This window comes from Adiantum capillus-veneris, chromosome 15 (assembly GCF_014529385.1).
Source record: "Adiantum capillus-veneris isolate H3 chromosome 15, ASM1452938v2, whole genome shotgun sequence".
Taxonomy (NCBI): Eukaryota; Viridiplantae; Streptophyta; class Polypodiopsida; order Polypodiales; family Pteridaceae; genus Adiantum; species Adiantum capillus-veneris.
The window spans coordinates 83985035-84010251 of record NC_140945.1 but is presented as its reverse complement, the minus strand read 5'-3'; the positions used below and the strand labels follow the sequence as shown (position 1 = coordinate 84010251).

Genomic DNA, 25217 nt, shown 5'->3' with positions numbered 1-25217 from the left:
TGCGACGTGGTTAAAATTCAAGAAAATTTTCACGTCAAATTGGAAATCAGATGAATATGAAAGAGATGTCATCACGGCTTGGCATCACTTAAAAGATACATTGGATGACTACTGCCAGAGGTTTTTGAATACTTATTTGCGAGTGTCTTTGTTTTGGAAGATCGCTTTGAGAGGCCTGATTGAGAGGTTTTGCTGTGGTTTGCAAAATGAGATTCAAGACTATTGTCTAAACCAGAAGTCTGACTCTATTCCGAGACTTATGGAACATGCTAAGCAACGATTTGAAATGCATGCTAGCTCATTGACTTATCCTACGAACAGGATAGTATCCACCTCAATAGGGCAAGAGTCTACCAGTGAAGAGAATGAATCAGGGGAACCGGATGATAGATCACCACAGGATTCTAGAAAATCATATGGTACCACATCCGAAGGTTTCGACAAACTAAGGGAGCCAGATGCAAGTTCATCAGAGGATTCCGGAGAAGAGAGGGGATCAGATGATAGTGCGTCTCACGGTTCCGATGATTGAGACTGACGTGCCAATGGCCAGAGGAAGCTACCCATAGGTCCTAGGGCACAAGGAAAGAAACGAAAAGGGAAGCAATTGGTAGATCAGACAATTCCCCAGACCTAGGATTAGATATTTGAAGCAGATCAATATGATCTAGATCTGGATACTGCTTTTGCCAAGGTGCATGAGGCTCTTGAGAAGTCTCAAGCAAGGCATAAGAAGGTAGCGGACAAGCATCGGCGCGACTTGCAGCTAAAGGAAGATGATTGGGTGCTCTTAGCGTTTGAGAAGGCACGCCTGAGAAAACGAAAGGGAAAGGAGTGGCTTTTTCCAAAGCTAAGTATGCGATATTATGGCCATTTCCATATTCAAGAAAAGATAAATGATATATCCTTCAGACTGAAGTTGCTAGATACTTAGAAGATTCACAATGCTTTTCATGTGAGTCTATGGAAACCTTTCAAGGGTGAGCTGCCAGTTGACAAGGAGCCTGAGGAGCAACCTGAAGTGGAAGAGAGCGAGGAGATTCTCGTTCTAGAACAAACACTGGCTCACAAGGAAAGGAAAGTGAAACGTAAAGTGAACAACGGTTCTTAGTCCAGAACTATCCGGCATTGGATGGTGTCACAAACGGGAGCGCATAACAATATAAAATATACTCGGATAAATAGAATTTATCACTTAATATTGAAGCTAGAGGATATATATATAGAGAAATAGAGAGATAGCGAGAGAGATAAGAGAGTGAGAAGATCGACACAGTACCGGGGACTAGAAGATGGGCTGGTTCCCCCTTCCCCCGTAATAATATCTTTATTACTGAGGAGAAGTCTATACAAGCACTTGCCGAACGTATTACCACGTTCGTTCTAGAATAAGATTTGATGGTTCCTAGAAGCCTCGGCTTCCTATTCCTAGGACAAAACTCTATTCCAAGGAACTTCCGTTTCTTATTCCAAATCCTTGAGAACCAAGGTTCTTGTCTCTGGATCTCACCTTCCAGACTCAGGGTATGGTATCCCTGCAACTCTTTTCCGACTTTGTTCCCAAAGTCCATGAGACGAGCTCTCAATCCTTTTTCCGTCTCTACTCGGAGTCAAGGTTCCGCAGACAATTTCCGAATCCCGTTCCCGGAATTCCCAAGCGTAGGCCGAGGCCTTCCCGCTTCTCCTTCGCGATGAAGTACCTGCAAACACGCACAAACCACGGGATAACAATTCGTTTGGCGAATCCACAATTGATACTTGTCGCTCTTTGCGTGGGAAAAGCGACCTCCGTGCTTCGTAGTCTCGCGATCTCTTGCGTCTTCTAGCGGCAGAGTCTCCTCTTGCTGGCGCTGGCAACTCCTTTGAGAGAGGGCACGTGATGCTTTTATAGCTCCCTGGCCACGTCATGAATAGCTGAGTGCAGGCTGCCCGCGTAGAGATCATTGGTGTTTTTTTTTTCTTTTTTATACTCTTCTGTCAGAAAGAGGGAGAGAGAAAGCGCTGGTTGCTCTGTTGCCTTATTTATCAGAGGTTGCCCACTTATTAAGTGGGCGGCCGGTTACCTTTTAGAAATAGTTTGAACCTGCCCAAAAGCTTAATAAAACCTTAAAGGTTGAAAACAATGCTTACACAACACTTCCCAGGCGTCCCTCGATGCAACCACATGCACAGATGCACTGCAGACACAGACTTCCTTGCGGTAAAGCAAAGAAACTGTATTTCCTCAAAGTTTTCTTTGAACCCATCTTCATTCAAGTGCTTGCCCATTCCTTGTGCACAATTCTAACACAGTTCGGAATTTCCTCTTGACTATGGATATTCCCTTTCCGATGCACTAGTCACCAACCTTGTGATGGATTAGGAGTATCCATCACCTAGTCCTTTCCTACTGAACTTACGGTATAGTCTCCTTTGCGATGCTCTATGTCATCCATCCTATTACGCATCAGAAATTTCCGTTCCCGGATGGTCGAATACTGCTTCCTGATGCTCCTTGTCACCCATCCGATGTGACGCATCAGAAGTACCCGTTCCTTGTGGCCTTACAGATATTCCCTTTCACAGTGCTCCTGTCATCACTCTGAATGACGCACTAGAAATATCTGTACTCGAATGTCTCTAGCGAGAAAACCCTCTCACTTAAAATTCCAATAGTTCATTTATAATTTTTTTTTCTTGGTGTTCATAGCGAGAAAACTCTCACTTATAAATCCAATAATTCATTTAGAATTATTTTTTTGCCAGATAAAGCCAATTTAGCAACATCCCTCTCACTTATAAATAATTGTCCTCAACAGTAGAGGTCCAAACTAAACTACCGGAAAAATTCAAAATCTTGCTCAATGGTGAGTTGGGCTGGTTCTTTCTCCAAAGAGAACTTAAAATTTAAACTAAACAAAATTTCAATACTCATTTTACCGGTTTATGTCTTTCCTCTAGTACCTCGAGGATATCCTTCGCCATTCATCAAACTAACGAGCCACGTAAGAACTTGTCATTCACGTCTTTGCGAGAATCTCTCAACTCAATTTCACCTTCTCAATCTCGAGAAGAATAATTCTCCTAGAAATCAATCTATGTATCTGTCCTTACGCGTAATCCTGCGCTGTTAGTCCAGAGGATATTAAACCTCTCATTAGGCAAAATTTGGACTCACAAAGGGGCCCTTTAAGGAGTTTGACTTTATCTCTCTCTACCAAAACGGGCGCATGGATAAATTTTTGCAAAAACTCCAAAGTTGACGAGGGTTTGACAGTTAGAATGTCCTCTTCAAACTCTATCTACTGATATATAGCACGCCATGAGATTCCTCATATTTTAGAAGATTTTTTTTTTGATTCACCTATGATGTGATACTCTGTCGGAATCTAAGGGAATCAAAAAAAGAATCTTCTAAAATATGAGAATCTCATGGCGTGCTATATATCGGTAGATAGAGCTTGAAGAGGACATTCTGACTATCAAACCTCTGCCAACTTTGGAGTTTGTTTGCAAAAATTTATCCATGCGCCCGTTTTGGTAGAGAGAGGTAAAGTCAAACTCCTTAAAGGGCCCCTTTGTGAGTCCAAATTTTGCCTAATGTGAGTCCTCCCACATAGGGAATGCCCAAGTCATATAGCATTAATCTCGATGTCTTTCTTTCACAAATAGAGTCTATGATCACCTTAAAGAAGATTCTTGTTCCGGGCCGTCGCTCAAAGTAGGCCGTTGGTTCCAATCCAAAGATTCCTTGTGCACGGCGGCACTTCCTTCCAATCTTTTCCTCCTGCGAGTTATTACCACCAATAGTGTTTTCCTGACGCCCACTAGCGTCTCTTCCTTGCGGAGGCCATCACAAACGTTTCACCTTGCAAGCATCAATGACGCCTTGCCAAATCTTAGACAGATAAGATTCTAGCCATAGTATTTTTTAAATGTACGTTTAAACTTGGTTCACAATAGAGCGAACACATTTTGGATCTCAAGGATGTTCTCTCATTTGTGGTTAAGGTCTTTCTTTCCGTCTTGGAATAGTTGAGCGATCATTACATGCACAAACAAAATAGCTCATGTTTATACTAGCAGTATGCTAATGGTACTTGACTTGCTTATGGAGAAGCGTATACTTCAGCCATAACTTGCTACTGTAGTAGCGTACTTGATGATCATCGAGCATTAGAATACCCCTTCTCAATAGATAAATTCAAAGCAACCGAACACATCTGACAAAGAGATTTTTTTGTCGGAATATCATTGCACGCAAAAAGCGCTCAAGAGAGGTATGCCAATCCACTTCCTTGACAACAAGGTCTGCATCTTCATGCGTTATCCATGTATCCGAACTCGGGAGATTACCTTCCTTACATAAGATTCTCAGAGCGAACACGCTTAGCCAAATGATTCCTCAACTTGGTTCCAGAGATAACCTGCCCATCAAATGAACTGGGATTTCAAATCTGGAATTCTACGAGCATAAGCCAAGGCCGTCTCTTGTGCACCTTCCCTCATAAAGAGAGTGTCCATTCACTTGTGAAAAAGGCACTACCATGTCTTCCCTTACCGGGTACGGGGTGTTGGCTCATAAGGTACTCAAGCTTAGTGAAAACTTTTCTTGCTTGAAATCGCGGAGTGGTTCTTTGTAATGTCCTACCTACAATAGCAGATAATCTGTGGGAGAACTACAGGATACCAAATCAATTATTGACCTTCTGGATGATTAGCAATCCAATTCATCTCATAGAAGAAAGTTCCAACTTGATCCTACTCTCATAAAGACTCGAGAGTGATTGTCCTAGTTAGACACATGCATATCTCGTGCATAAGAGCAATACGTAGTTTATGAGTTCCTCAAAGATTTGACTTTGATCAAAGACCTGCCCTCTCACTTAAAGTTTCGAGGGTCTTCTATTCAAAATCTCAAGGGTCAGTTTGAATTCCCTTACTCCAAACTTTCTTCGGATAGCCACATATTCGTCGAGGAGGGATAAAAAATTTAATGTTTCTATGTTCGATGGTTCCCGTCCCATTGTGGGGATTAGATTTTATGTACACTAAGGTGTACACTTTCAACTTTTATTGCTGACTCCCCCATCTGTTGCAAAGTATCTTGCAGATGCGTCCACAAAATTTGGGTAAAAGTCCTTCGTTGAATCTCTTCATCTTTCCTTCCTCAGAGAGGATTAAGAGTGGAGCTACCTTGGGAAGAGTGAACCACTACTTGCTTTGACTCGCTTGTGTTCCTATTGGGCGTACCGATCCCAATCTTCTTGGATGCCTTCCTCAAAGCATAGAGGAAAAAAATTTGTCAAAAAATTCAGCCTTGAGTTGAATTCAAGTCTTGTTATAAGTTCCTTGCAGAGCTTTGGTAAACCACCAACTACTTGCAATCCCTTGAGGTGTTTGGTCACATGACTCATCCTCGACGCTTCTCAAAAATCGCTGTTTGCAAAGGAAACTTCAAACTGTTGAATGAGAGCGGTAGCTTTCGGGACATCTTCCCTTCCGTCAAAAGTATCAAACTTGACTGGAGTGTTCCTAGGTCTAGAGACCTTCTTCATATTCTTCCCGGAATGACGGGATTTCTTGGCTATGGTTCTCGATTGATATTCATGGATATTTTTTGGACTTTGATGGATCTTGAGCATTCTGCTCCTTGGATTCTCTAGGTTCTTGAGCATCATGCTCTTGTCGCCTACTCAAAGAATCCCAAGTCTTGTGTTGACTTCTTGCAGAGAGAAAAATTTCCAACTCTGCGAGCATTTCCTACAGGGCTTAGGGTTCTACCTGCTTACTTCTCTCTTGGCTTGTCATTGCTTCTTCCCGTATCTTTCCAGAGTCGTCCTCCTTTATAGAGAAAGAGAGGAGACCATGCTCTGATACCATTGTCACAAACGGGAGCGCATAACAATATAAAATATACTTGGATAAATAGAATTTATCACTTAATACTGAAGCCAGAGGATATATAGAGAGAAATAGAGAGATAGAGAGTGAGAAGATCGACACAATACTGGGGACTAGAAGATGGGCTGGTCCCCCCCCCCGTAATAGTATCTTTATTACTGAGAAGAAGTGCATACAAGCACTTGAACGGAATGTATTACCACGTTCGTTCTAGATTAAGACTTGATGGTTCCTGGAAGCCTCAGCTTCCTATTCCTAGGGCAAAACCCTATTCCAAGGAACTTCCGTTCCTTATTCCAAATCCTCGAGAACCAAGGTTCTCGCTTCTGGATCTCACCTTCTAGGCTCAACTTATGGTATCCCTGCAACTCTTTTCCGACTCTGTTCCCAGAGTCCGTGGAACGAGCTCAATCCTTTTTCCGTCTCTACTCAGAGTCAAGGTTCCACAGACAATTTTCAAATCTTGTTCCCGGAATTCCCAAGCGTAGGCCAAGGCCTTCCCGCTTCTCCTTCGCGATGAACTACCTGCAAACACACACAAAACACGGGACAACAATTCGTTTGGCGAATCCACAATTGATACTTGTCGCTCTAAGCGCGGGAAAAGCGACCTCTGTGCTTCGTAGTCTCGCGATCTCTTGCGTTTTCTGGCAGCAGAGTCTCCTCTTGTTGGCGCTGGCAACTCCTCCTCTGAGAGAGGGCATGTGATGCTTTTATAGCTCCCTGGCCACGGCAAGAATAGCTGAGTGCACGCTGCCCGCGTAGAGATCGCTGGAGTTTTTTTTTTTCTTTACTCTTCTGCTAGAAAGAGGGAGAGAGAAAGCGTTGGCTGATCTATTGCCTTATTTATCAGAGGCTGCCCACTTATTAAGTGGGCGGCTGGTTACCTTTTAAAAATGGTTTCAACCTGCCCAAAAACTTAATAAAACCTTATAGGTTGAAAACAATGCTTACACAGCACTTCCCAGGCATCCCTCGATGCAACCACATGCACAGATGCAATGCAAACCTAGACTTCCTCGCGGGAAAGCATCTGCTTTCTCGAAAAGACACCTGCTTTCTCAGAAAGCAATTGTATTTCCTCAAAGTTTCCTTTGAACCCATCTTCATTCGGGTGCTTGCCCATTCCTTGTGCACAATTCTAACACAGTTCGGAATTTCCTCTTGACTATGGATATTCCCTTTCCGATGCACCCGTCACCCACCTTGTGACGCATCAGGAATACCCATCACCTAGTCCTTTCCTACCGAACTTACGGTATAATCTCCTTCGCGATGCTCTATGTCACCCATCCTATTACGCATCAGAGATGTCCGTTCCCGGATGGTCGAATACTTCTTCCCGATGCTCCCTCACCCATCCGATGTGACGCATCAGAAGTACCCGTTCCTGGTGGCCTTACAGATATTCCCTTTCACAGTGCTCCTGTCATCACTCTGGATGACGCACTAGAAATATCTGTACTCGAATGTCTCCAACGAGAAAAATCCTTTTACTTAGAATTCCAATAATTCATTTAGAAGATTTTTTTTCTTGGTGTTCGAAGCAAGAAAAACCTCACTTATAAATCCAATAATTCATTTAAAATTATTTTTCTGTCAGATTAAGCCAATTCAGCAACATCCCTCTCACTTATAAACAATTGTCCTCAACAGTAGAGGTCCAACTGAATTGCCGGAAAAATTCAAAATCTTGCTCAATCGTGAGTTGAGCTGGTTCTTTCTCAAAAGACAACTTAAAATTTAAAATTAAACAAAAATTCAATAATTTCAATACTTATTTTACCGGTTCATGTCTTTCCTCTAGTACCTCGAGGATATCCTTCGCCATTCATCAAACTAACGAGCCATGTAAGAACTCGTCATTCACGTCTTTGCGAGAATCTGTTAACTCAATTCCACCTTCTAAATCCCAAGAAGAATAATTCTCCTAGAAATCAATCTAGGTATTTGTCGTTGCACGTAATCCTGCGCTGTTAGTCCAGAGGATATTAAACCTCTCGTGTCCTCCCACATAGGGAATGCCCAAGTCATATAGCATTAATCTCGATGTCTTTCTTTCACAAATAGAGTCTATGATCACCTTAAAAAAGGTTCTTGTTCCGGGCTGTCGCTCAAAGTAGGCCGTCGGTTCTAATCCGAAGATTCCTTGTGCACGGCGGCACTTCCTTCCAATCTTTTCCTCCTGCGAGTTATTACCACCAACAATGATTTCCCTAAGCCCATTAGCGTCTCTTCCTTGCGGAGGCTATCAAAAACGTTTCACCTCGCAAGCATCAATGATGCCTTGCCAAATTTTAGGCAGATAAGATTCTAGCCATAGTATTTTTTGAACGTATGTTCAAACTTGGTCCACAATAGAGCGAACACATTTGTTATCTCAAGGATGTTCTCCCATTTGTGGTTAAGGTCTTTCTTTTCGTCTTGGAACAGTTAGCCGATCATTACATGCACAAACAAAATAGCTCATGTTCATACTAGCAGTATGCTAATGGTACTTGAGCTGCTTATGAAGAAGCGTATGCTACAGCCATAACTTGCTACTGTAGTAGTGTACTTGATGATCATCGAGCATCAGAATACCCCTTCTCAATAGAGAAATTCAAAGCATTCGAACACATCTGACAAAGAGATTCTTGTGTCGGAATATCATTGTACGCAAAAAGGCGCTCAAGAGAGGTATGCCAATCCACTTCCTTGACAACAAGGTCTACATCTTCATGCGTTATCCATGTACCCAAAAGTGTACATAATATTCCCGCTTCTCCTGCACGATGAAGTACCTGCAAACACACACAAAACACAGGACAACAATTAGTTTAATGAATCCACAATTGATACCTGTCGCTCTTTGCGCGGGAAAAGCGACCTCCGTGCTTCGTAGTCTCGTGATCTCTTGCTTCTTCTGGGGCGGCAAAGTCTCCTCTTGCTGGCGCTAGCAACTCCTCTGAGAGAGGGCATGCGATGCTTTTATAGCTCCCTGGCCACGACTAGAATAGGTGAGCGCAAGCTGCCTGAGTACAGATCCCTAGAATTTTTTTTCTTTTTTTTTTACTCTTCTGTCAGAAAGAGGGAGAGAGAAAGCGCTAGCTGATCTGTTGCCTTATTTATAAGAGGCTACACACTTACTAAGTGGGCGGCCGGTCACTTTTTTAAAATGGTTTGAACCTGTCCAAAAACTTAATAAAACCTTATAAGTTGAAAACAAGGCTTACACAACACTTCCAAGGCGTCCCTGGATGCAACCACATGCACAAATGCAATGCAGACATAGACTTCCTCACAGGAAAGCATTTGCATTCCCGAAAAGCAACCTGCTTTCTCAGAAAGCAACTGTATTTCCTCAAAGTTTCCTTTAAACCCATCTTCATTCAAGTGCTTGCCCATTCCTTGTGCACAATTCTAATACAGTTGAAAATTTCCTCCTGACTATGGATATTCCCTTTCCGATGCACCCGTCACCCACCCTATGACGCATCAGGAATACCCATCACCTAGTCCTTTCCTACTAAATTTACGGTACAATCTCCTTCGCGATGCTCTATGTCACCCATCCTATGACGCATCAGAGATGTCCGTTCTCGGATGGTCGAATACTTCTTCCCGATGCTCCTTGTCACCCATTCGATGTGACACATTAGAAGTACCTGTTTCTGGTGTCCTTACAGATATTCCCTTTCATAGTGCTCTTGTCATCACTCTAAATGATGCACTAGAAATATTTGTACTCGGATGTCTCCAGTGAGAAAAAACCTCACTTAAAATTCCAATAACTCATTTATAATTATTTTCTGTCAAATATAGCCAATTTAGCAACAGATGGAGGAGGAGGACCTAGCAGATACTCCTCAGATTTGGAACTTTACCTTGACGCTTTTTGGTCTAGCTTCGACTATTTCAAGAGTTCCTGGAGATAAATCTGCTACAGACGGGATTGCAGCAGAGGAGAGTTACTCTGCTCCTTTGTCACAGATTACCTAGTTGGAATAAAGTGAATGACTTCCTTTGGATTTCAAGGATACTAATGGGCTGACAATATTTTGATGGATGACTTTATGAAAGAAGTACTTCGAATTGGGAATTCCCGAAATAAATTTGATTTATGTGTGCTCTCTTATGTGAGTCGTGTTTCAGTGCATATTTGAAAGACGAAGTGACTGCAACATTTTGGTCTTCTGATTCCAGAGAGCTCTAGGATAGATCTAGATGTGATTGCTAAACACATTGCCGATAGATTATGGTCCAATATCTCGATGGACTTTATGTGATGTGATGTGAATGTTCAGTGACTGTCATCTTCGTGCAAGTGTTGGATTTGTGTTGTCTAGTGCGTCACTAGTTAAAGTCAGTGTCTACTGAACTGGTTTCTCGCTTATGTTTGATTTTGCACGCATAATCGAGGACAGTTACAAATCTTTCAAGAGGGGGGTATGTCACAAAGTGATGACGTGACGTGACCACCAGGATAAGGGGAGCTGACAAAGTTCAAACTGAAAGTTACCTTCTGATGGGGCCTTGGGGACACAAGACAATTTCAAATAAAAAGTCGCATGAAGACTGCTGACGTGGCTGGCCGTACATACATCCGCAATTTGCGCTGACTGCTAACGTGGCAGGCTGTACGTACGCCCGCGATTTGAGACAAAATTTCCACTAGGTTGCGCTGCAGCTTTTGGGACCAGATGCTTTTGAGACTTGAAGCTTTTCATGTTTTGTTCTTGGGGCATCTCTTGTAAGAATAAAAGAGCCCTTGGGGCCTCACTCTGTAGAGCATCTAGACGTAAAATCTGAGAGGAGAGGACCCTCGGAAGTTGTACCTTGTTGACATCAATAAATATAGAAATACTGAAAGGGGTGCCAATATTTGGGGCCAATGCTTTTGAGCGCGGAACTCCGCCGTGCCGTGTCGACTCTCTCTCTCTCTCTCTCTCTCTCTCTCTCTCTCTCTCTCTCTCTCTCTTCATTGGATCATCACGGGAGGACAGGCCGCAGTGATGGATGGGGGGACATGGAGAAGCCTCTGGTCTCTATGATCTCGCGGCTCATTAGAGCCAAGGCTTCAGTACCACGTGCTATTGTCCGAGCAGAGCTAGCTGCCCCCCCACTAGTGGTTGAGGCGCTCACCAGATCTGTCTCCTTCATACATCGCATGTGGGAACTTTCCAGAGACAGATATGCCCGCCTTGCACTTGAGTCCTCTCGACAATTAGCCATGCAGGGAGATACAACATGCTGGTACGGGGAGATGACATCATGGTTTCAGGTGCATGGGTTCAGCATAGACAGATTGCCTCCCTTCCAGTACTCACTGGATGCATCCTCTTTGACTCTTACACAGTCCGAGATCACCAGGCTCATCCGCCAGGACTTGACTCAGCTAGACACCAGGAGGACATGGATACAGCCATCACAGGAGTTGGGCACGAAGATGGCTTTCTACAGAGAGCATCTCCTCCAGCTTATGGTTGATGGTTTTGTGACGAGGCCCAGGTACATGGACACCCACTTGTCTCATGGGATACGATGTGCTATCGGCCAGATCCGCACATCTTCACACCAGCTGCGGGTCGAGACTGGGAGATACAGCGGAGTACCAGCAGAGGCCAGGACATGCCCCCTGTGTGACATCGAGCCTGAGATAGAGTTGCACTACACATGCCACTGCCCCGTCTACTACGAGATACGAGGCCGCTTCCATTGCTTGTTCAGAGAGGGCTTTGGACCATTCTCCAGAGTCATGCAGTACGAGGATCAGAGATGCTTGGGTTTGTTGTTACTCGAGCTACGCAGACACAGAGAGAGCCTGATGAGAGGAGAGGCTAGCCAGTCTCAAAGACAGATCACAGATTTCTTTAGAGCTGCGACTGGACACCCGGAGGAGTTACTACCACAGCAGAGCTCGTCGCCTCACACCAGAGGCACACTGATCGACCGAGCGACTGAGCTTGGGAGATCCAAACGCCCACGACTGCGGAGGACTACACAGCATCGACGGAGGCTGCATCAGAGGATTCGGATCACTTTGGCTCGACATGCACGACGCCCGGTCAGACTACTGACCATGGAGGAGATTGATGAGATCTGCCAGCGACCGATATTGGATCTCTTGTGATCTACCTATCCCAGCTAGTTGCTTAGTTCACACCTAGTAGTTTAGGATTCCATAGTATTTTATTTTGACATTTGTCATCTTGTTACTCTGACATTGTATCAGATCCATCACATTGTAACTTTCTGGTCTCATAGGTCACTTTGGCCTTTTGAAGACGTTAATATAACATTTCATTTCATTTCATTTCTCTCTCTCTCTCTCTCTCTCTCTCTCTCTCTCTCTCTCTCTCTCCCCCCCCCCCCCCGTAATGATTGATTAATTATATCAAATCGAGGAGAAAAAAGGATACAAGAAGTAGGAAACATGTCCTACTTTGCTACAAGTGCCCAAATCAATTGAGCTAACAAGACCCTATCAAGACATACTAGCAATGCGTATAGCATGTAACCATGGTAGTGCTTGTTCCGTAGGAATTACCTGAGCATCTGACAAAGCAGCAAGCCCCGAATACGTCTAATATGCCCTCTGACCCCTGATTGAGAATACAAAATGCATTACGCATGGACCATATGTGCGAAAGGCCCAGCCATCTTAAAAAAAGGAAAATGACATGGTTCGCCTGATCGTCCCCTCCACCATCACCGTTACCAAAAAGCCATTTGGTCGCTGATATGAAGTGGCCAGTGACTGCATTCCAAACCGAAGAGATGAAACACCAAATCTGACGAGCCACACGACAACGAAGAAATCTATGCTCGCTGGTTTCTTGGGAGGTTCGACAGAAATAACAATTTCCTATGGAGAGATTTCTCCTGTTCAGATTAGAAGCCAAAGGTAAACCACCCAACATGACTCGCCACAGTAAAACTTTGCCTTGAAAAGGAATTTTAGAGTGCCAGGCATTGAGGAGAAGTCTCTTCCACCAAGAAGCACTATGCTTCTTTCTCCAATTTTTGTTGGCCACATCAGCAAGCCATTTCTCGTCTTGAACTAGACACTGATAAACATCATTAGCAGAAGCTTTTATGAATCGAATGCACTTGCGTAAAACCCAATCATCCCATGCATGAGATGGATCGAAAAAAGGAAGATGACCTAAAGATTGGACCTGATCTTGCATTTGACCAAATAGGCTGATAAGCTCTAGGCAGTCGAAATCGGGCGACATGCATGACGAAATGATAGCATATGAAGCTTCGTGGAACCAATGTATCATTTAACCCCACCACTCCCAATCTAGTCATGCGATTGAATTGACGTCTATATGAGGATTTTCCTGGCCAAGAAATCACACGAGATGTTGCTAGAACCTTGCCCAAAAGGGAATTAGCATCTTTACGAGAATTCATAGGTCCCCATGTGGAGAAACTAAGCACCTGCTTCCATGAGTGAAACAAATGATGCAAAATAGGCGAGGCTGAAATCCGCACAGGTTGAGAAGCATTCACAACATCCCACCAGGAAGCATCGATGCGTGTCTTACCATGTACAATACCAACAGCTTCAATAAGAGCAATTGCCATATCTATCCAAGGCTGAGAGTCATTGCACATGTCTTGAAAGAGGGTCCATCTGTGCACAAGAAGATGTAACCAGAGATCCAATAAGGCTGCCCCACCAAGACGTTTGGGAGATGTAACATGCTGCCAAGAAAGCCAAGATATGCCTGAATTATTGCATTGCTTTTTCCACAACATGAAGTGCAAGCTGCGTAAGAATTGTCAAGGCTTTATGCGACCAAGGTAATAGAGGCAAAAAGAACAAAAGCATTGAGAGCATTATGACTTGGGCAACTTTCAATCTAACGTGAAATGGCCATGTTTGAGATTTCCAATAAACAAACTTGTCTCCGATGCGACCTGAAATCCAGTCAAGTAATTGTTTATTAGATACATGAACTCCAATAGGATATCCCAAGTGACGAACAATGGAACCCCTATGCACCACACGACCTTGCCAGCTAAGCTGTACCAAATCTCTTTCTGTACAACCGATGAGAGAAGATTTCGAGCGTTTATGTGCAAACCCGACGTTGTGGCGAACAAGGCAGACAGCACGATCAACATTGTGTTTGTCAGCTTTCAAGAACATGTAGGAGTCTTCAGCCAAAGCTTGGGCAACCAATTGATTTTCTGTGGGCAAAGAAAGCTTGACTATCTCTTCGTTCTGAGCCAACCATGTAAGAAACGCAAGCATGGGATAATTGATCAAAGCGAAAAACAGAGGACTTAGTGGGAAACCTTTTCCTAAGGAGTGGGAAAGTAAAAAAGATTCTGTGACTCCACCATTAATGAAGATACATGACTGAGAGCCATCACTAAGGGTGTGAATCGCTTGTGACATTCTATTCCCAAACCCCATACATCGCATCAAGTCTGACAAAAAGACCAGCTGCCATGATCAAATGCTTTTTCAAGATTCAACTGTATCATGATCACCTCTTGTATGGTACATGAGCTTAATCAATACCTATATGAACATTCAGGATGTTATGCAAAATGTTATGTCCTTTTATAAACCCATATTGAGCTCGTGTTCCCCATCCGCCATCGCTAATCCCCCCCCACCCCCCTTGCCCAGCAGCTCGCGCTGCCCCCACCCCCCCCTGCCCTTCGCCCTTTGGTAACACATTAGTTCGAGAACTCGCTGCTGCTGCCGCTCATGCTCGCGTTCCCCATCCGCCATCGCTAATCCCCGCCCGCACTGCCTGCCTGACCCGCTCCTGCACTGTCTGTCTGCCCGCACATCCAGCCCCCGCCCGCCCCCTCCCCCTCTTTCTTTTTAGCCTTTTCTTGTCACAAAGTGATGAGTGGCGGACAGCAGAAACCCTAAAATTCCTGCAAACCCTAAAATCTGCCAGAAACCCTAATTTCAGGCTAAAACCCTAATTCAGCAAACCCTAATTCTGCCGGGGGTGCGTGGCAGCAGCAATACGGATTTCCGTGATTTGTGGCGGAATTTGCGCTGGCAGCTTTTCTTGCTTTTTCTACGCAAATAGCAAGAGAAAGACAGAGAGAAAAAGTCTTTTGCTTTTTCTTTGGGACTCTCAAAGAGAAATGAAATGAAATGAAATGAAATGTTATATTAACGTCTTCAAAAAGGCAAGAATGACCTATGAGACAAAACCGATACAAAAGTGGTGAATTTGTTACAAAGTTTGGGTACCTTAGTACTAAAGTACTAAGTGTGAAAAGTGTGAAAGTGTGAAAATAAATGTGAAAAACTAAATACAAAGTATTAAATAAACTTCTTAGGAGCATTCTGGGTGTCTGGCTAGAATGCTTCTAATCCTTTGTTGTAGTCTCCTCCGGTGAAGTGTGCTTTTGCATCTCGGTCGTGGTCGTCTCGATTTCCTAAGCTCGATCGCCCTGTCAATGAGGGTGCCTTTGGTATGGATGTGGGTACTCCTTTGTGCTGGCTGCTGGTCTCTTGCTTCTCCTTCCCCTCTTGCTTCTCTCGATCCGAAGAAATCTGTGATCTGCCTTTGAGGCTGTAGTGCTCTTTGTCTTCTCATTAGATTATCCCTGTGCCGATGTATTTCCAGTAGGTACAAGCCTAAGCATCTTTGATCTTGGTATTGCATGACTCTATCTAGAGGTCCAAAGCCTTCTTTAAATAGGCAATGAAACGCCCACGTATCTCATAGTATACGGTGCAATGGCATATGTAGTGTAATTCTGTCTCCGGCTCCATTCCGCATAACTTGCAAATTCTGCTCTCAGGTGGTGGGATTTCCCTAAATCTGCCAAATTCAATTTCCAGCTGGTGTGAGGATGTACGAATCTGACCAATAGCACATCTCAAACCATGAGACAGGTGGGTATCCATGTAGCTCGGGCGAATCACAAATCCATCTTCAGATAGCTGTAGGAAGTTTTCTTTGTAGTCGGCCATCTTCGTGCCCAATTCTTGTGTAGGGTCTACCCATGTCCTCTTAGTATCCAACTGTATAAGATCCTGACGGATGATTTTATTAAACTCCGTTCATGTAATTGCCAGTGATGGAGCCTCAAGAGAGTATTGGTAGGGGGGTAATCTTTCCATACTGAACCCGTGTTTGTGAAACCACGAAGACAGTTGCGCATACCAGCATGATGTATCCCCTTTCATTGCTAACTGTTGAGAGGATTCGAGGGCCAATCTAGTATAGCGGAAATTATTTGTATCCCACAAACCATGTATAAAGGACACTGATCTGGTAAGAGCTTCAATTTCTATCGGAGGGGCAGCTAGTTCTGCTCGGATAATCGCGTGTGGTACGGAGGCCTTGGCTCTAATCATTCGGGAAATCATAGATACCAAAGGTCTCTCCATTGGCTTCCAATTATCCTGATCCACAGATGGTCCCCAAATCTGGACTCCATAAAGCATAGCCGAAGCCACCACAGTATCAAAGAGACTAAGTTTTGTTCGTGGTTCCTGAAATTGCACTTGTGAACACATCCTCTCCAACCCTCCCAAGGCCGCAGAGGCTCTGGACAATCTAGCCTCCGCTGCTTTCTTAAGAGCAAACTTCGGTCCTGCAAATACCACACCAAGGTATGTGTATGCATCTGTGTACTCTACTGTATCCTGGCCATATGCAAATGTAGGTGCCGATCTCCTAACCCAGTGCGGTGTGGTGTTAAACACCATAACTTTGGTTTTACCCAAATTCACCGACAGTCCGCTGTCCTCCGCGAATTTATGTAATGCATCTAACTGCCTCTGCATTCCCTCTGGTGATTTTGCTATCAATACAATATCATCTGCATACAACAACAAAGGGATCCATGACCTTGCAAGTTGAGCACCTCTGTCACCCTCTCTATCAATGTAATCTGATACCTCATCTATATACATACCAAATAAAGTAGGGGACAGTGGGCATCCTTGCTTTACTTCAACAGTGGAATGAACAATGTCGGAATCCCCTTCTGGAGTACGGACATAACCAGTTACTGACGCATATAAGGTCATGATCCCCGAGATAATCTCTTTGGGGACCCCTAAGCTTTTGATTTTGAAGCTTTTGGGGCTCTGCTATTGGGCATCCCTTATAACCTTTAAATTAGTGGTGAGGGCCTCACTTCTCAGAGCATCTGGACGCAGAGTCTGAGAGTGAAACCCTAGCCACTCTCTTGTACTTTGATCTGATTAATATAAATAGAAATACCGAAAGGGGAGCCAATCTTTGGGGCCAATATCTCTAGGCACGGAACTCCGCCGAGCCAGTGCAAATCTATTGTGATCTGTGAATTGTTTTGAAGTGGTTATTTGATGCTGTCGCGGTTGATTCTTGACTTGGAGTGTCCAAGTCTGTTACACTTTCTTCAGTGCTCTCTTTCGCTTCGTCCTCGCCCGTCTTCACAGCAACAGACACTGATGGAGGATTCTGCTCCACCTAAGAGGGACTCTACTGTAGCCCCCTCGCCCGAACCCGCAGAACCCACCATCCGACTTGCTCTTTCACTGATAGAGCAAGCGAGTTTAGAGGCAGAGGTGGCGCGCCTCCAAGCCACCTCTGTTATTGCAAGATTCTCGGCACCAGACTCAGCAGAGGGGAAGTGCGCGATCTCCTTCAGGCTCGCCTTCTCAGAGGTGGGCAAGATTCTCGATGTTCAGCTTCTCGGACATGGCTACTACCAGATAGAGTATGAGACTCACGAGATGGCATCCAAGGTCATTGCGATGAGCCACCTGGCCATCCGTGCAGCTCGAGCACATTTTCGATAGTGGCGCCACGGTTGCGACCCAGCTACCAACGTTCTTGTTGAGGAGACAGACCTGTCCATCTCAATCTGCTTCCCCGGCCTGAGGAGGGAGTGCCTTCCGCTCCTTTCGAGGATAGGCTCAGCGATTGGGACTGTCCGGGAGACACTCCGCACGACAGCCTCTGTAGCTGCCAATGCGGCCGGCATCCCCACAGTACGTATACTGGTTCGGGACACCCACACCCTCCTGAAGGTCATCCTATTGCCTCGGGTGAATGGCGGTTGGTTTAGATAGAGCGTGGTTCACTTTTTTGCTGACACGTAGAGCCCGCCATGCTATGTACACATACATGAGGACTCCTAGACAGAGGAGGTTGCTTTACGCACGGCTCAGTCTACTTGGGCTTGGGCTAGACACTCTTTGCAGGCACGCCTATCTCGAGGACGCTCGGATGCGGATTACTCCCCATCCAAGCCAACCTCGAAGATAGCACAGTTAGCTGCTGCGGCAACATGAGTTCTCTCTCGCTCCCCATGAGGATCGTCTCATGGAACATACAATGATTAGGTGGGCCCCAATTTTAGAGTCAGAGGGGCCGACTGTGTCAGGAGCTTCAACGATGCCTTGTGCGAGGAGAGGTTGACCTGCTTATGCTTTAGGAGCGTCATCTGTGTGAGAGCCGCATTAGACGTTGTGGTCAGCTTTTGCGTGGACGATATGAGATTTTTTGGTCAGGTGCATTTGGACCCGGAGGCATTTAGGGCGGGGTATGTATGACTATTGCGGATTCTTTGCAGGAGGCCATTGTGGGCAAGAGGGATTATTGTGCCAGGCAGGGCTCAGTGGATCACTATGCAGGTTCAGGGTTGTCTCGTGGGCTTCCTGAACATCTATGCGCCCAATGTGGCGAGTGCACGTGCAGAGTTTTGGTCTCAGATTGTTGAGTCTTTGCCGTAGGCAGAGCAATGGTGCATAGGGAGTGACTTTAACATGTTGGAGGAACCCTCTGACAGGATTGGTGGTAGCCATACTACTGTGCATGGAGTTGAGCTGGCAACTTGGGAGAGGTTTTGTATGACTGCGGGTTTTAGATGTGTGATAGCATTCCAACTTTGTGAGGCCCCCAGACAGCCTGGCCTTCTCTCGTTCGGACCGTAGAGTGGGAGGCGTGAACCTATCTCGGATAGATCGCTTCTACACTAGTGACCACTTCTGTGACTTGAGTGGGACAGTTGGCATTCTGGCAGGGACTTCCTTTTCGGACCATGCACCAGTGATCCTTACAGTGACTGATAGGCAGAGGGGGAGCACCATGCTTCGCATCCCAGAGAGGGTCTTACTGGACTCAACCCTTAGAGAGCGAGTGAAGGCTCTTGGGACAGAGAGCTTAGACATGCAGGATTCTCTTCTGACAGATTGGCCTTAGGACTTGCTCAACTTAGTCGACTCTTTCTTCAGGAGTCTTCGGCTCGCTTGGCTACAGTGAGAGGAGGAGCAACGTCTTCGACAGGGCGTTGCTTCCTTGCAGAGGATGCAGGAGTAGCATCCAGACAGTCCTTGGTTGGAGGAGCAATGACAACAGAGGCGCCATGAGTTTACTTTCCATCGACACGTATCTGAGTGGACCCAGGTGGGTGACAGAGTGATAGGCGCTTTCTTTGAGGCAGTGGGACCTCGACATACGCATGCTAAGGTTAGCCAGTTGAGGAGGCCCGACGAGTCAGTTGCTTCAGAGCCAAAGGACATGCGTGCAATTGCTATTGACTTCTACCATGATCTACTGTCTGCAGAGCCCGAGTCAGAGCATCAGGATGCATGCAGAGAGCAAGTGTGGGCACATATGCCTTGTCTTGTGACTGAGGAGATGCGCTAGAGGCTTGAGCTGCCTCTTCAGCTAGAGGAGCTACACACGGCTCTTAGAGCACTCCCCCGTGGTAGCTGCCTAGGTGAGGATGGCTTGACTCCCAGCTTTTTCTTGGAGTACTAGGACCTGCTTGGCTCAGATCTCTGCAGTGCTTTTCAGTACATCCTGCACACAGGAGAGATTCCTCATAGCATGAGTGAGGGCCTGATTTACCTCATTCCCAAGGAGGGTGGGTGGCTCCTTGGATGTGATTCGATAGTGGCGCCCCATCACCATCCTCAACTCAGCCTACAAAATTCTTGCCAAGGCTCTGAGTTTGAGGATTCAGCCACTTCTAGAGAGCATTATACATGGGACACGGACAAGTTTTGTCAAGGAGCATAGTATCCTTGACAACATCTTTACTTTTTGGGAGGCTTCTGCCCTTGCGCGACTCCGTGGTGAGGATCTGGTGATTCTTCTTCTCAATTTTGAGAAGGCCTACGACAGAGTTGACTGGGACCTTTTGGAGGACACTCTATGCAGGATGGGCTTCTCAGATGCTTGGATCAGAGGGATGTTAGCTTTGTACAGACGGGCACACAGTTAGATACTTTTGTCAGGAGGTAGAGGTGATCGTTTCATGCTCACACGTTCGGTCAGACAGGGCTGCCCTCTTGCCCCTTCCTCTTTCTTTTCTATGCTAAGGCGATGAGCAGGTTTTTGGTTTCACAGCACGTTGGTTACGTGGCTTAGCGCTTACTATTCGGGGAGATGAGCTACTCGACGCTGAGTTTGCAGACGACTCAGCCTTGTACTTGAATGGCCAGGAGGCCAACCTTCACAGGTGTGAGCAGGCTCTTGAGACTTTTTGTTGTGCATCAGGCGCACTGATCAATTGAAGAAAGACAGTGGTTTTCTCGGTTGGTAGTGCTCCTACGCCTGATTGGATGCCAGGTGAGGGTTTCAGGTGGATTCCCCTAGGGACTGCAGTTCGGTTCTTGGGTTGTCAGGTTGGTTCTGACTTGTCTCCCGAGCAGCAAATTGCTCCCCTTCTCCTGTCTATCAGGAGGAAGTTGTTACATTGGAGCTCTGCACGACTTCCTCTGGCAGGCAGAGTTGTAGTGGCCAACCAGGTGTTGTTGGCTACTATGTGGTACATCACTTCTTGTTGGATCTTTTTGAGTTCTTTTATCAGACAGGTAGAGAGGCTGATCAAGAACTTCCTTTGGTCAGGGTGCGACACTCAGATAGCCCGGGGCATGGCAGGTCATCACTCTTCCTTGTTTCAGGGTGGATTGGGGATCATAGACCCAGCACAGCAGAGCCGAGCCCTTCTTGGGAAGTTTATCATCAGAGGACTTCTTCCAGGTGAGGAGCCCTGGAAGGAGTTCTTGCTTTAGTGGCTTAGTGCTAGGGTGCGTCAGGCTGGAGGCCGCTGGCGACCCTCGACTCGATGGATTTTCATAGAGATGCGCAGAGTTGGATTGAGCAGAAGACTAGAGGACCGCTTCGCTGTGAGTCTGCAACGATCTAGGGAGCAATTGCGGAGAGGCCTGGAGCAGTGTCAACCTACTTGCATGGAGGAGCACCTGAGACAGCCCATTGTTTGGAACCCCATGGTTAGCACTCAGAGAGGCCACTTGGTTGGTAGTCGGCCTCATGTTTCCTGGGGTCCATGGCAGAGGGTCCAGCACGCTCTTTAGGTGACTGGGTACAATTTTCAAGCTTGTCCGAGGAGCTTCAAGGCATTCAGCTGCATGGCATGAGAGGGGTGCAGAGCAAGTGTAAGGACATCTCAGAGGCAGTACCAACTGAGTGGCTCACACCTCTCGAGTCAGCAGCGCCTAGATGGATGGGAGCCTTCATGCGACTGGAGGTTCTCATCTCTGTTGGGGCTTGCTCAGAGACCATCCCCTCCCTGTTTTTCGAGCTACAGGGTGAGGAACGCTTACATAGAGTTGCAGTAGAGGCCCCACAGGTGGCAGAGTGCTGTTTTCAGAGGATCCGAGTGGTGGGCATCTGTGGGAGGACTTGTGTCATAGACCCCGACCCAGCTTCTCTTGAGACTGGACACTGGAGACTGTGGGCTTTGGAGAGTTGTCCACTGACACGAGTACAGTGGGATCCTGAAGAGTGGCTTTGGAAGGACCCTTTCTCCTTGACAGACCATCCAGGCGTCCCTTTCTTTCAGTACACTGTTCGACTGGGGCGTCACATACTGGCAGCACAAAGAGAGGCTCGTCTTGCTGCAGCACCTCATTGGCAGGAGGAGGGTCTCAGAGCTGAGTTCTTGGCAGCTTTTTGGGAGAGGTTGTGGGACTCCAGACAGCCGAGGCGAGTCACTTTGTTTCAATGACTGGTTGCACACTGAGCTATAGCAATTGGGAGCGGGAGCTGGCTTGTACATAGTGGTCTCTCGGCCGCATGTGCAGCTTGTGACCATCTTGTGGAGAGTCAGCGTCACTGTCTTTGAGACTGTACTTTGGCACAGCAGGTGTGGCTCTGTGTTCTTCGACTGATGCCAGCTCTTTTCACAGCTCGGCAATACACATGGGGAGCAACTGCTTGGTCTTCTCTCACCGGCCCGGCACTTCAGTTTGAGCTATCCTCCACCTGCAAGGGGGTCGACCTACACTCCAACCTGCTACAAAGCTTACTCCACAGGAGTGGTGCAGTGAGAGAGAGGAGTGTTGGGAGCTCACAAGCGGCCTGACACTCTGGTTCATCTGGCGGGCCCGTTGCTTCTGCATCTTTGAGGCTTGCCCTATACCACCAGCAGAGACTGTTCGGGATCTTTGGCTAGAGCTGATCCATACTCTCAGAGGACAATTCAGAGGATCTTTTTCTCGGGTTTTTTTTTTTTTTTTTGCTAACACCTTATGCAAGCGATTAGCAAAGACTTTGGTAAATATCTTCTACATGCAACCCATCAAGAAATCGGTCTCCAATGTTTTAAGCTAGAGGATGAAGGCACCTTAGGCAAAAGCTTGATCACACCCGTTTTCCAAGAGTCGGGCATTTGTCCTGATTGCCAAATTCGCTGGTAAAGCAATGTCAAAGGTCTTTCGAGCGCTTCAGCAAATTTACTAAACAGCTCATTAGTAATACCATCCCACCCTGGGCTTTTATCCTTAGGCAAATGAGCAAGCACAAAACCAACTTCCTCCTCCGTAATGTCAGGATTGAGTGCAGAAGTGACATCTAAGGGGACTCGGTCTTTAACAAATTCCAATATGCTTTCACGTGCACGATGAATGTCAGGAGATAACACCTCAGATGAGCCCAATAATTCCTCATAGAAATGAAAGCATAAATCAATGACGCGCTGAGGGTAAGTAAGCATTTCTCCATGCGAATTCTCAAGTCTAACAATGTCTTTTCAAGCATGCAAAGCATGTAACCGAGCAGAAAACTTATGTGATTGCAAATTATTATCTTTCAAGGTCTCCCTTAGTGAGAACATCGTAGCACGTACATAACCGGTATCTTAATATTTAGCAATCTTCATGGACAACCAAGTGATCACTGTTGCCACTCTTTCATTTACGCCTGTAGTGCTAGCCTTAGATTGCAAAGCTCCCAGGAGAGATTGCAAGATATGCAGTTCTTGCCTTTTGATGCCTGTATGATGTATACCATATTGGCGTGCTACACGCTGGATATTACCAAGGAAACGTTCCCAAGCTGACAAACCGTGCTGAACAACATTCATACTGAAGTTATCAATCAATTGGGACATAAACTGCTGGAAGAGCTTATGATCAAGAAAACTTTGATTAAAGCGAAGAGGTAACCTTCTAAGCAAGGATTTGTAAGAATCCACAGGATGATGCATAATTTCCAACACAAGGGGGAAATGATCAGAGAGAACATGCTGCCTCTCAACAGTCATATGCAAAATTGCTGGCAAAAAAAGATCATTATGCATCACATACATCCTATTTAATCTGCTCCAAATGCCACGATGTTGACCAGAACAAAGGGTAAATCCTCTATCATCAGGATGCAACCAAGTCCATAGGTCCTGTTTAACAACCATAGATGGGGTCCCAGAATCTCCTTTCAGGCTCATCCATTATGGAATGAGGAGAGTTGGATTGATCCACAACAGGACACATATTGAAGTCACCCATGAGTATGCTAGATTTTCCACATGACAGACATTGATGCAAATGGCGCCATAGAGAGTAACGAGCTCTTACTGAATGAGGAGCATACACACTAACCAACCATAGCAAGTGCCTCGTAATGAATTTCGACAACAAGGTATCTACCAAGAATATCTCGATGAACTAAAGAAGGTTGAAAGCTATCCTTCACAACCATCATGATGCCCGATTTAGAGGTTTGATGATCACTGAAGAAAACATGAAAGCCTCTATGCACGAAACTAGTGCCTGCTCCAACATGTAGCTTGTGTTCCACTGCACAAAGAACGTCCCATTTATTGGAGAACACGGATTGCCATAAAGCATGTCGCTTTTGCCGTAAACAAATCCCTCTTACATTTCAATGAACAATCTTCATGTGAAACAAAGAGATACGATCAAAGAAGGGGCAGATCAATGCATGTTAGCTGGCCCCTCTTTAGCGTCCAAAGCTGCACAAACATCACCCAATCTCCCAGAACTGCAAAATCATTTTGTAATTTCACAGAAGAAAGCGCACTTTTTATTGAAGAGGTATTCTCAGAAAACTTTGCTATTCTCCTATCCCAAGGAGTAATAGCGCGACCCCTTCTATCAAAATCCAGATGACTAAGAGATGACCCATCATTTCGATATCTATTCCGCAAATTATAGCTTGTAACAGGATGCCCACCCTTTTGAACAGAGGGTAACATTCACGAGGCATTGCATGACCATCACGTGAATTTGTTCTCGACGATCATAAGTGACAGGAAGAAAGTGAATATCTACCCGAGTATCCTGCCTTGTCAAATGCTCCAATTTTTTACCTCTACATCCGATCACCGTGGCCCAAGATGCATCCTCATCTACTTTGTCCTTCCCTTTTACATTTTGAACATGAGATTCTTTACTGTGTACCAAAGGAGCTTCATTGGGACAGAGGCCTTGACCTTTATCGGAAGCACTATTTGAAATAGGCATCCTATCCACTTGAATATCCGTTCGAGGTTCAGTGCCCACCCTGACCAGCTCATTGTTATTCTCCTTACACTCAGCCATAAAGTGGCCCAATTTACCGTATTGAAAACAATGGCCTGCAAAAGCTCCCCACCTCACCCGAAAAAGCATGGGCCTCATACCTTTTGGTTTGATCCTCAACCATGAGGGACGAGAATGGGAAGCATCCCATAACATGCATAATCTGTTCCTGTTGGCAGAGCAGATATGGGGTGGGACCAGCACTTTGCCAAGGGACTTCATAGCTGCATGTAACAAAGGCCAAAACATCGTCGGGCAATCCGCAACTTCCACCCAAATGGGACATTCCTGTTTAAGGATCTCCGTAAATTCAGTAACAGGCTGCCATGGAACAACATGAACTAACTGCCCTTCAAAAAACAAAGGCACTTTACTTAACAAAGCTTGGCGTGCATCTGTGGTCTTGAATAGGATCTCGAAGAAATCTTTGGTCCATCAAAGATTTCATCCACAGCGTCAGATTGCAACAACCCATTTAACCATTGACGTATCAAACCCATTTGTGGCACTCTACTCGTGAAAAAGAAGATAGCACCTTTTTCATGAAAAGCAGTCAGAACCTGTATGGTAGACT

At 45.6% G+C, this 25217-nt stretch overlaps 1 protein-coding gene across 2 annotated transcripts in view; it reads right to left on the bottom strand.

The window, feature by feature from the left end:
• The window catches only part of LOC147440985 (FAD/NAD(P)-binding oxidoreductase family protein), a 189514-nt gene that overhangs the window by 7699 nt on the left and 156598 nt on the right, over positions 1–25217 (bottom strand). The window contains exon 17 of one of the 2 annotated variants that reach the window (XM_086482764.1): positions 13419–13578. The exons of the other annotated variant lie outside the window; for it this stretch is intronic. Coding sequence (XP_086338890.1) covers positions 13461–13578 — 118 coding nt within the window. The 3' untranslated portion in view covers positions 13419–13460. The remainder of the gene's footprint in view (positions 1–13418; positions 13579–25217) is intronic. 2 annotated transcript variants of the gene reach the window in all.